The sequence below is a fragment of the Sorex fumeus genome, unplaced genomic scaffold (genome assembly GCF_029834395.1).
Source record: "Sorex fumeus unplaced genomic scaffold, SorFum_2.1 ptg000264l, whole genome shotgun sequence".
Classification (NCBI taxonomy): Eukaryota; Metazoa; Chordata; class Mammalia; order Eulipotyphla; family Soricidae; genus Sorex; species Sorex fumeus.
Window position 1 is genome coordinate 4,831,204 of NW_026606321.1, and position 12,391 is coordinate 4,843,594.

General features: G+C 60.2%; 1 protein-coding gene across 1 annotated transcript; it reads right to left on the bottom strand.

Annotated features, from left to right (window-relative positions):
- Positions 1–222: 222 nt before the first annotated feature.
- On the bottom strand, positions 223–10,010 carry ROPN1L (rhophilin associated tail protein 1 like). Its single transcript, XM_056109050.1, has 5 exons — positions 9,862–10,010; positions 5,995–6,118; positions 4,558–4,719; positions 2,448–2,623; positions 223–289 (listed from the first exon to the last, which is right to left on the bottom strand). The coding sequence occupies exons 1-5, from the start codon at positions 9,990–9,992 to the stop codon at positions 223–225; spliced, it is 660 nt and encodes a 219-aa protein (XP_055965025.1). The 5' UTR covers positions 9,993–10,010.
- Positions 10,011–12,391: the final 2,381 nt, after the last annotated feature.

Genomic DNA, 12,391 nt, shown 5'->3' on the forward strand with positions numbered 1-12,391 from the left:
GCCCAACCCCAACCCCACCGAGTTCAGCCGAAAGTTCCCCCAAGTCCTCACCCGCCCCCCCAAGACCAGCCTCGTGGCAGGGTCTTGCTCCGCCCCACGGCTCGTCTCTGAGGAAAGGACACAGGCCTCTGTGGCTTGGTGACAAGTTGTATTCAGTGCCGCTGCTGGACCCTGAAACGCGTTCTTCACGGCAACGGCGGCTGAGCCTTCTCTTCAGGGCATCTAAAGCTTTTTTGTCGGATAGAAGAAATCCGCGGGTCCTATCAGAGTTTCCCCCTTTTTTGAGTCTCTGAAACGGAAACAGAATCATATGGAGTCACTTCTCACCACACACGGCAGAGTTTGTGTGGGGTGCACTATAATGCAGGGGCTTTACCTTTGAAAACCAATCACTGACAGCCTCAGGCTGCCCCTGATCAGTAGGGGTTTGGTTGGGTTTTTCTTCGGGGGTGGGTGGGTGGTTGTTTTGGTTTCGGGGCCATACCTAGTGGTGCTCAGGGGTAACTCCTGGCCCTACACTCAGCAGTTACTCCTGGCGGTGGTCGGGGATCACATGGGATGCCCAGATAGAACCCGGGTTGGCTGTGTGCAAGGCAAGCGCCCTCCCCACCGTGCTGCCTCTCCAGCCCCCCGGGGCCAACGGTTTTCCAGCCTCAGAAAGAAAGCACCCTCTTTTCCTGCACAGAAGGGGCGTGGGCTGCTTGGTGCCAGATAATACTCTGGTGACAGGATTCTCTCTGGTCTAACAACGGCGACCCCTTGTATTGGAAGGTTCCATCCGGTGGGGAGCACATGCTGCCACGGCCACTGGTCACCCCCGGAGCTGCAGAAGCCCAGTCGGGGGAGGCGAGAGCCCCACCCGGGCATGTGGACTCACTTCCTGGCTGCTGAGCGTAAGCGCCCGTCCAAAGGACAGAGAGAAGGGGCTGGGACAAGGCCAGAAGGGGGCGTTGGCACCCCCAGCTGGGGGGGGGTGGGGGGGGAGAAGCGGAACAGTCCTGACAGCTGCACCAACACCCGGGCCAGACCCCAGGTCCAAGCACTGAGCCAAAGAGCAGGCCCGGGCAACTCGGGACCAGGGAGCTGGTGCTCCAGAGGCTGGCGAGAACCTAGCACACGGCTGGCAGGGGCCAAACGCTGACATCCTGGGGGATCCCAGGTCTGTTTGGGGGTGCAGGGCATCTGGACACTCTTTTGCACCCAAACTGGAGGGTCAAAGCTGAGGCTGCAGGCGGGTACCCGGGAGACAACACTAGGGACCGTCTCTGCCTGCTGTGGTAGGGAACTAACTAGCACCACCGTCACGACCTGCACAAGGCTTGAACCCCTTGGGGCCTGAGCGTGGGGAGGGTTTTTGCCTTGCATGCGGCTGGCCCTGGCTCAACCCCCGGCATCCCATATGGTCCCCCAACCCCCCCAGGAGTGATCCCCAAGTGCAGAGCCAGGAGTAACCCCTGTGCATCGCTGGATGTGACCCAAAAAGCCAATCAATAAAGATGTGAACTCTCGCCACTACCAGGCACCTCGCGTCAGAGGCAAGCAAGAAACGGGGTTGGCTGCATGCTGGGGGGACAGCAGAAGCCCCCTAGAGCTCGTTCCACTCCCCCCCGGCCCCGGTGAGGCCTCCGGAGCCACACTGGGTAGAGTGTCCCCTGAACTGAGGAATAGGAGAATCTGGTCAAGAGAAAGGATGAGAATTCTTGAATCAGAATTCACCACACTGAACGACACAGCAACTGAACTAAAAAGCACCGTGGAGGGAATCAGCCGCAGGATGCTCCACGGGGGATAGAGTGGAGGACAGGATTCAAGGAGTCGTCCAAACGGACTCGAGGAGAAGCAAGCCAGAAAGTAAGAAGGCCAAATAATACCCCCCAAATAGCCCCTAAAACATAAAACAAAATGAATATTGGCCTAGTGAAGCTCAGAGTGAAAGACTCGCTGGCACTGGGCTCCCACACCTGCGTCTTGTCATACCGTGGGTATTCTCATCCCTCATCTCGTGTACCTGTCTCGGAAGGGGCGGGCAGGGAGGGACACGGGGTGGTACCAGCAAGGACGGGAGGGGATCTGGGGCTGTCTGGAACGGGAAGGGATGTGGACAAAAGCAGGGAGGGGGTCCAGAGGCTGAGGGGGCTCAGGGTGGGGAGAGGGTCCAGTCTGAGGAGCTCAGGGCCAGCAGGATGGGGCTGGGCCTGGGGCCGCCCACCTGCTGCTGGCATCTGCACCCGCCCGCCCCCACCCCGAAGCTGCAACACTCATCCCTAGGGTGCCCTGGGCTGAGGTGTCCCCCAGCCCCCCAGTCGGAAACCCCCAGAGAGGCCCGAGCCCATGAGAGTCCCCTGGGCCGAAATTCTCCGGATTTCCAGAATGGTCCCGGGAACCCGGCGTGCCACTGGACACACACGCGCCCCACGCAGCCCTCCTGTCCCTTGCTCTGCACGCACATGGTGGTCCGGAGAGAGGCGAGGTAGGCCTGCATGTCCGACTCGGGCCCCGGGCTCTCCAGCCGCCACAGGTACTGGTAGATGCCCGAGAAGAGCTCGAAGGGGATTCGGGCCGGGCCGCCCTCCGGGTCAGTGGTGAGGATCTCACACACGTTCTGCATGGCCGAGTTCAGCGTCTGCAACACAGCGAGGGCCGTCACCCCGAGGCTGTCTCTCTGAGGGCAGGCACCCCGAGGGCAGGCACTCTGAGGGCACTCACCCCAGGACAGTCACCCTGAGGACAGGCACCCTGAGGGCAGGCAGGCCAGAGCCCCCGTGCAGCTCAGGCCCGGCTCGGTTCCGTTGAGCGGACGGACCCTGGGCCTTGAGCCCTCGATGGGGTGTGAGCCCAGAGTTGCTGGGAACTGCAGGTGCAGAGGGACGGGGAGCTTTTGCATACACCCCCGGCCCTAGTGTGACCCCCAGGTTGCCCATGTCTGGGCTCGCCACACCACAGCTGTCTGGGGCACAGGCGGGTGGGGTTTGTATGTATGTATGAGTGTGTGTGTGTGTGTGTGTGTGTTTGAGTGTTAGTATGTGTGCGTAAGTGTGAATGTGTGAGTGTGTATGTGAGTGTGTGTGAGTGTATGTGTGTGCGCGAGTGAGTGTGAGTGTGTGTGAATGTGTGTGTGTGAGTGTGTGTGTGTGTGAGTGTGTGTGTGTGAGCCCCATGTCAGGGAGGCAGGGCAGCGAGCTTGGGGGGGGGCACTGCGGCTCATGTCCCTGGCACTGGGCTGCCAGCCAGCGGCCAGGGAGTGGTCCCCAAGCAGACCCCACAGCACCACCCAGGACTGAGGGACCCTGTGGAGCCACTGCAAGAGCAGCTTGAAGGGAAGAGAAAGGGAGAAGGAGACCGTGGACACCCCCAGGGGCCCTGCGGAGCACCCCCCTGGGCTGGGTGCCCCCGAGGCTGACCAGAAGGAAGCGTTGCCTCTGAGCAGGGGTGGGGGAGGGGAGGGGGGCTGGGCACGCGGCTGCCTCAGAGGGGACCCGGGAGGGGGTTCATGAGCTGCAGGGGCTGGGCTGGCTCAGAGGCAGAAGTGAGGCCAGGACTCCGGAGGCACCGGCTCAGTGACCCTTGCTGGGGGACAGGCTCCGGCGGGTGCAGCAGCCAGCAGGGCGCCTGGACCTGGCCCACAGTACCCCACGGGGAGGGGTGCGGGTGACTGCCGGGGGCATTCGTGCCCTTTCTCGAAGTCACAGCTGTGTGGGGCCAGCAGACGGCCGCAGACACCAGCGCCTAGGCTTGGCACGCGGGAGGCCCAGGTTTGGCCCTCCGCACCTGAGCCCCCACAGAACGCAACCCCGTTCACACACCGAGCCACTGGGTGTGGCCCAAACACAACAGACCCTACAACACGAGCATCTGGGAGGGGCCTGAGGGCCTACAGACAGCGAGCGAGCACTGGGAATGAATGATGCACTTCCCAGGAGGCACGGCCAGCAGCCTGCAGGAGAGGAAGCCACCCGTCCCCTCTTCCTGAGTGCCCCCCGCACTCCCTCCCAGTCCTCAGAGACAGGGGTAGGGGTGGTCCAGGCTCTACTGGCACACCGCAAGGGCCCTGCCTGATGCTGGAAGAAATTTCAACTAACGCCTAAAGATGTCATCTGCCTCCTCCCACAGCTTCCTCTTTGCCGAGTGGCGCCTGGTTTACTTAATTTTGCTTGGTTTGGTTTCGTCCTGGCAGTGCTCAGGGGTGACTCCTGGCTCTGCGCTCAGCGATCACTCCTGGCAGTGCTCGGCAGGGCACCCATGGTGCTGGGGATCGAACCCGGTTGGCCGCGGTCCAGGCAAGCGCCTGCCCTGCTATGCGGCCACCTGGCATCACACGCGGTTTGATCAAGAATCACGGTGCACATTCCCCTCCCAAACCCATCAGACCGCTCTGGGACGTGCTGATGCCAGCCCGGCACACACGGGCGCAGACGCACACCCATCGGAACTAAAGCCCCCACCAGCCTGGGCCGACCCCACAAGGACCAAGACTGATTCTCAGCTCCTCTGCCCCCCCCCCCCCGCATTGCCACACATGGGTCGCCCCCTCCTCCCCAGACTGGGGACGGCACGTACCCCACTGAGCGAGCTGCAGCACAGCGCCAAGAATTTGACCCACTCGACCTTCTCCTTGCAGGGGTCCAGGTCCAGGATGGCCTTCAAGCTCTCCATGGGCAGGCACAGGTTTCTCCATTTCTTCTCCAGGTCATCCAGGTTCACGAACTGCTTGTGGCCACACTGTTCGGAGAAACAACACAGCCACCACGGTCGCCTACGTTGGGAGCCTGCAGATGGCGCCGGGCTGGGTTCCAGGGGACACACCCAGCAGGATCCGTGCCCTCCACCCCGCTCCCCGCCCTGTGCTCACTGGTTGGTCTTTTCTTTTTTTAACTTGTTTAATTTTTGCCTTTCTGGGGGATCACACCCAGCGATGCTCGGGGCTTACTCCTGGCTCTGCACTCAGGAATTACCCTGGTGGTGCTCGGGGGACCATATGGGATGCTGGGGATCAAACCAGGGTCGGCCATGTGCAAGGCAAACGCCCTCCCCGCTGTGCTATCACTCTGGCCCCACTGACTGGTCTTTTATTCGGGGACCACGCTGGCAATGCTCAGGGGTTACTCCTGGCTCTGCACTCAGGAATTACCCTGGTGGTGCTCGGGGGACCATATGGGATGCCGGGGATCGAACCCGGGTTGGCCGTGTACAAGGCCAACTGCCCTCCCCACGGACCACCTCTTGGAGCCCTGCAAGTGGCCTTTCAGCCCAGGACGCCTCCCTTCCCGCATAGCACTGGTTCCCGGGGGACACAAGGTTGGCGCTCAGAAAGGCCCCGTGGGGACAAGCGTTTTCAAAGTCAGAAACACAGGCCAGGACAATAGTATAGCGGGGGAGGGGGCTGCCTTCCTTCGGCCCCATTTGTTCCCACAGCCCACCGGGCATGTGCCTGACTGCAGAGCCGGGAGAAAGCCCTGAGCACCTCTGGGTGTGGTCCCCGAACAAAACAAACAGAACAACCCCAGAAAGGTCGGACACACAGGCTGGAGAGATCGTTCAGCGGGAAGTATGCACCCAGTTGACCCGGGTTCGATCCCCAGCACCCTACATGGTGCTCTGAGCCCCACCAGGAGTAAGCCCTGAGCCAGGACTAAGCCCTGAGCACTGCTGGGGGTGGCCCAAAAACAGAACAAGAAATCACACACACACACACACACACACACACACACACACACACACACACACTCGGCAAGCTCAGCAATCCACACACTCATGAGGGTCTCCTCTTCCTCCAATAATACAAGCCCAGAGGGTGGGTGGAGGGCTCTGGGGCCAGGCCGTGCGCAAGCCCCGAGAGCAGAGCCCAGCAGCGTGCGCGGACACGGGTCTCCTCCTTCAGACTCGATCCCAGCCGCCTCCGGGGTCTCGGTTCCCCAGTGTCCGGCGAGGGCACAGCTGGGGTCGAGGGTGAGCAGCCCGCCCCATCCCGCCGGCCACCCGCACGGCCCCGGCCACCTGCTTGTGCAGGGTCTTGAGGAGCCCTTGCGTCAGCCCCGTGTCTGTCTTCTGCGTGGCCACGGGCATCTCGACCCTCTCCTTCACGGGCAGCGGGTCCCCTCTGGACAAGGCGGCGAAGTACCTGCAACGACAGGACAGGCGCGTTCCGGCCACCCTGGACACCGCCGGATGTGGGCCGAGGCCCAGCTCCTTCAGAGTCAGGCACCCGATGGCCAGGGCGGGTGAGGGCGGGACATGCGCTCTGCGCGCTCAAGGCCCCAAGTCCCATCCCAGGAACCTCATGGCCAGCATCCCGCTGCCCACTGGCAGTACCAGGGGTGGCCCTGGGCCCCCTCCCCTCACGTCCAGTCCAAGGCCACGTGTTCCCCCTGAACATGGCCTGGAGATTAGCCCCCAAGTGCCCCAGAGGCATGTCTGTTTCTGACCAGGCTCCTGCCCTCCGCCCTGACCCTCTCCTTCAGCCCAACTCCTAACGTCCTTCACAACATTTACTTGTTCGGGTGGGGGCCACACCTGGCAGTGCTCAGGGCTTACTCCTGACTCTGTGCTCAGGGGTCAGTCCTGCTGGGGCTCAGGGCCCCGAGGGGAGAACAGGATTGGGGTCTCCCTGAGCCCTGCACCATCTCTCCAGACCCTGTTACTGAGAGAAGCTAGCGGCAACCAGGCTTTCAGAAAGCTGTTGATTAAGCCTTTAACATGACAATGAAGCTTAAAATAGCAGTCGCTGAGGTGTTTCCCAAGGAAAGAGCAAATCTGGGAGTTTCTGGTCACGTGAATAAACTCTCCTGTACCCGATCTTCCCTTCAAGCTCCTTGGTTAAGGAAGGAGCCAGATTTTCTTCCCCCCGGTCGACAAGAACCTGAGCGCCACTGACAAACCCACTTGTCGGGAAGCCAGACTCAGGGGTAGCGTGGCCTCGTATTTGGGCCCCATCCGGGCCCCAGGAATATTCTAGAAACTTTTCCTCTTACTGGACATGGTGAGAGTTCACAGAGAGGCGGTGGAGGAGTCTGAGGTTGGGGGAGAGCAACCATCCTGGTCTCCGAGGGCTCCTAGACCCGCCTCCCCGTCCCCGTGAGGCCCAGGGCCGCAGCCCGGAAGCGAGAGGCCAGGAAATGGGAGATCCAGGAATTCAGAACCAGGGGCGGGCAGAGCCCAGGAGGTTTTCCCTGGAGTTGCTGGCCGGCCAGTGTCCTCCGCACATCTCGCCTGCAAACTGCCCCTGACCTGGATATGGGGCTGCCTCGAATGGGACTGGAACTAGTAAGCCAAGAAAGGTGGGTGACTGCTCCCCACTCCCAGGGCCGGCAGTGCAACCTGTGTTTCTCGCCATCTACTGGCTTCCTTAAGTAAATTCAACCTTCTTTCAATTGAGATCAATTAAGACTGAAATTTTTAATAAGTAATTTAATTTTCAACTACATTGCAATTTTTTCTCCCTTTGCAAAATAAATTTAAATAAATATAAATTTAAGTAAAAATTTATTTATTTAAATTTAAATAAATTTTGTTTTTGTAGTGCTGCACTATATAGAACTGTCCTCTCGTTCAATGATTTGCTCGAGCGGGCACCAGTAACGTCTCCATTGTGAGACTTGTTGTTATTGTTTTTGGCATATCGAATATGCCACGGGGAGCTTGCCAGGCTCTGCCGTGTGGGCGAGATACTCTCGGTAGCTTGCCGGGCTCTCCGAGAGGGACGGAGGAATCAAACCGGGGTCGACCGCATGCAAAACACCCTACCCGCTGAGCTATCACTCAATGTTTTTGTAGGGTTTCTGGGGGAGTACACCTGGTGATGCTCAGGGTTTACTGCTGGGTCGGCTCTCAGGAATTTCTCTTGGCAGTGTCTGGGGGACCAAATGGGACGCAGGGGAATCAAACCAGGGTTGGCCATGTGCTAGGCAAGTGCCCTACCCGCTGTACTATTGCTCTGGCGCCTGGCCAAATCAATTTAACAAATGATTGTACAGATCTGATGGTACTGATCTGGTGTTCGATGTGACACCAGTGGTACCCGCAGGCCTTACGATATTCTAAGCCACCACGTCTATCGCTGGTTGTTTCAGTGGAAGCAGCAAAAGAGTGTTCCTTGGTTATGCAGCCCCATGAAGGTGGGTGAGATCTGATAAGCATGTTACTAAACATTTTAATTTCTACAGATGGTCTTTTGATCATAATACTGAAAGCCCCAAATCCACCTTTCCTGTGGGCTTCCGGTGACTTTTTTTTTAAGGGTCACACCTGGCGATGCTCAGGGGTTATTCCTGGCTCTGCACTCAGGAATTACTCCTGGTGGTGCTCGGGGGACCATATGGGATGCTGGGAATTGAACCCGGGTCAGCTACGTGCAAGGTAAATGTCCTACCTGCTGTGCTATCACTCCGGCCCCCCGGTGACTTCTTTAACTGGACAAAAGTTGAGGTGCTTACCTTGCCCACTGTCACCTCTGCTGACCCTGGTTCCCATCCCCAGCATCCCAGTTCCACATATGGTCCCGGGCACCACCAGGGGTCACTCCTATACCATGAGGAACAAACAGTCCCCATGTACTGTCAGGTGAGGCCCAAAACACAACGTCCATAAATTTAGATGTAGGTTTTTTTTTTTTTTTTTTGCTTTTTGGGTCACACCCGGCATTGCTCAGGGGTTACTCCTGGCTCATGCACTCAGGAATTACTCCTGGCAGTGCTTGAGGGACCATGTGGGATGCTGGGAATTGAACCTGAGTCGTCCATGTTGGCTGCGTGCAAGGCAAACGCCCTACCCGCTGTGCTATCGCTCCAGCCCCTAGATACAGTTTTTAAGTTGGAAAATGGGGCTGGCCCATAGCTGGAAGCCTGCCTCATGAGCTGGGGAAGGCGGCAGCTGGAATAGAGAAGGGATCACTGATGGTTGGAGGGATCGCTCGGGATGGGAGATGCTTGCTGACAGTAGATAAAGGACCAAAGGTGATGGCCTCTCTGTCTGTATTGCAAACCATAATGCACAGAAGTATGAGGGAAATTGACTGTCACAGAAGTAGGAGGAGGGTTGGAAGGGGGCGGGGGCAGGATACTGGGGACACTGGTGGTGGATGGAGGGATGGAGGGATGGGTGTTTGTTTGATCATTGTAGGACTGAAACTCAAACATAGAAGCTTCGCAACTCTATCTCACAGTGATTCATTTAAAAAAAAGAAAAGAAAAATGGGGCTGGAACGATGGTAGCGCAGGTAGTGCACTTGCCTTGCATACAGCTGCCCTGGGTTCCATTCCTGACACCATATATGGTCACCGGGACCCTGTCAGAAGTGACCCTAGAGCACAGGGCGGGGAGGAAGCCCTGGGAACAGCCGCCCAGTCCACACCCCCGACCGCACCTCCACCACCAACAAAAAGGACAAAATGAGCAGAAAATCTGTTCCTGGGAACTCAGCAAGGGCAGCTCGGCCTTCCTACAGCCTTGAGGTGGTCAGCCTCGCCACACACCTCCACGCTACCGCGGGTGCCTGGGGTCCAGGGAACCCAGCTGGACCGTCAATCAATTCCTCCCTGCAAAGGGACTTGTCATGGAGCGGTTTGGGGGGTTTTTGTTGTTGTTGTTTGCTTTTTGGGTCACCCCCGGCGATGCACAGGGGTCACTCCTGGCAGTGCTCGGGGAACCATATGGGATGCTGGGGACGGAGCCCGGGTCAACAGCGTGCAAGGCAAGCGCCCTCCTCGCTGTGCAACCGCTCCAGCCTCGAGGCGCGTGTCCAGAGCAGCGCAGACACCAGGCCCCACGGCCGCTGCCCTGGGCGCTGGGTCCGGCGGCGGACACGCGCGGCTGGGCTGCAGGCCGGCCCCGGCCACCCCCGCCCTCGGCCGGCCGCGCCGCGCTCACCCCGCGGACCACTGCAGCACGTCGGCGGGCTGGGTGCGGATCGCGGCCTTGGTGAACTGCTTCAGGATGTCGGGCAGCTCCGGCGGGATGTGGATCTGCTGCGCGCAGAACATGGTGTCGGGCAGCGGCATCGCCCTCGGGGGCCCGGGGGGCGCGGGAAGCACCCGGCTGCGCGGCGGGGCGCGGGCGGGGCGGGCGGGGCGGGCCGGTCGGCGTCGGCGCGCAGGGCGCGGGGGCCGCCCAGCCCGGGCGGAGGGGCAGGTCCCAGCGGGGCCGAGGTCCCGATCCGGGTCGGAGCTGGGGTCTCGTGGGCGCAGGCGGGCCGAGGCCGGTTTCGCGGGGCCCGGCCCCTTCCCCGCTCCTCCGGGAGCGCCTGGAAACGAGAGCCAACCGCCCCTTCCAGCAACCGCCCGGACTGCTGCGGGCGGTCTCCAGGCAACCGGGACGCCGCGGGCCCCGCCCACGCCAGGCCCCGCCCACGCCAGGCCCCGCCCACGCCAGGCCCCGCCCACACCCGAACCCCGCCCACACCAGCGGGCCCCCGACCTGCTCACCCGCAAGCCCACCCCCACACCGCCAGGCCCCGCTCGTCTCCGCCGGGTCCCCACCTGCCAGGGCCTCTGCTCGCCCTCCAGGCCCCGCTCAAACCCGCCGGGCCCCGCCCACACCCGCCGGGCCCCGCCCACACCCATCGGGTACCACCTGCCAGTCTCCGCCCACCATCAGGCCCCGCCCACCACACCACATCCCGCCCACACCTGCCTGGGCCCCACGTGCCAGGCCCCGCCCACCACCCCGGGCCCCGCCCACAGACTGACTCCGCGCATGCGCACTCCCTTGCTCCCAGGCTGTGCAACTGGTGTCTCTGGTCCCCTCCGCATAGTCTGGCCCGGGGTCTCTTCCCCGGCTCGCTGGTTGCTTGCAGCTGGCACGAGCCCAGCGTTTCATTTAGAAAGCTGCGATCGATTTCCTTGCGATCGATTTCCCTTTGCTACTTCCCCAAGGCGCTGCCCCAATGCCCTCTGCGCCCGCCACGGGAAACCAGGTTACAGGCGCCTTGGGGGGCTCCAAGGAAGAAGCGGTTGGTGGGATCCCCGGGGCCTCCCCCGTGCTGCTCAGGCTGGCTGCCCCCGAGCCTCCAGGCCCGCGCACGAGCTGGTCCCGGGACCCCCACGGGCCCTCCGGCTGCTGGAAAGTCAGAGTTCAGACGCTGGGCTGCGTCCAGCTAAGGGAAGAGGCTCTTAATTTGTCCTCCTGAGGACAAGGCAGTTGAGCCAACCTGACTGAATCTAGGAGGGTAAAGAAACCTCTTTCGAGCCCCCAGCCCCCAGTACAGCTTTGGGTTAGAAGGGCGGGGGCGGGAGAAACGCTCTCGGAAGCTGCTGAGGACGGGAGCGTGCAGAATGTACACCTGGGGGGTCACACACACACACACACACACACACACACACACACACACACACTCTAAACCAATAGCATAAGAGAGCGGGGAGAGAGCACAGCGAATAAAGTGAAATGCTTGCATTCACACACCCGTGCACAGAGCTGACCAGGGTTCAATCCCAGGCATCACATATGGTTCCCCGAGCACCACCAGGAGTGATTCCTAAATGCTAGGAGTAACTCCTGAGCATTGCCGGGTGTGGCCCCCAAACCAAAAATAGAGTTTAAAAAAATTAAAACTAAACAAATAGCATTAGCAGACAATGAAGACACTACTTGAAACCGCTGACAATCAGAGAGGACCGTTAATTAGGACGTCTGATGGGGGCAACCTGGCACTTCGGATACTGTCTTTGCAGCCTTACTGCTAGCAACTTAGGCTCCAGAAATGCTGGTCTGTGTCTGTTTAGGAATAGGGACAAAAGTGCTCGCTCCTTTCGTTTCCATTTCATTCGGTCTCCTCGACACAATGAAACACAACACAGCCAGAATTTTTAAACCGGGACACTCCAAAGGGCCTTCGTGATGGGGCTGGGGCTGAAGTGGAGAGCAGGTCCAGGGCTCGCTCCCGGGCACAAAGCTCTGCTGGGCCCCATGACCAACTAGGGAAAGTTGCTTGTGGGATGTCAAGTGTCTCGTGCCAATGCACGCTGACATGGAGCAGACCATCAACTACTCACACTGGTGGCCCCTGAGAACAGCACCGGGCACCCAGGTTATCCTTCCACCGTAAGTCCATTATTTGGTTCTGCGTCACTGCTTCCATAGACAGGGGCCCCTACGTCCCAGTCACTCTCTGGGAAGGACTGAGCACAGCTGAGTCACTAGGCCGACACTCAAGCGCAGGAATCATGAGAATAAGCCGTGGGCGGAGCCTCTCTTGTGAATATGATGGAGAGAGCAGGGGACCCTCGGGGGGCCACAGTTCTGAGCCACATCACCAACGTGCCACTTCAGCGTAAGTCAAGAGGTTGGTGTGAAGGACACTGAGGCAAGTCCAACAGCTAGGGGCAAGACCCTGAGATCTGACCTGCTCTGGGCGAGGAGTGCCCAGCTCAGAGTTCCCGGGGGGACAGTCCAGGACAGG

Excerpts from the sequence above, each read along its gene's own strand:
- ROPN1L (XM_056109050.1), bottom strand. The coding sequence starts at position 9,992 with ATGCCGCTGCCCGACACCATGTTCTGCGCGCAGCAGATCCACATCCCG. Across the intron at positions 6,119-9,861 it reads GTGCTGCAGTGGTCCGCGGG|GTACTTCGCCGCCTTGTCCA; the intron begins GTGAGCGCGGCG and ends CTGTCGTTGCAG. Across the intron at positions 2,624-4,557 it reads GCTGCAGCTCGCTCAGTGGG|ACGCTGAACTCGGCCATGCA; the intron begins GTACGTGCCGTC and ends GCTGTGTTGCAG.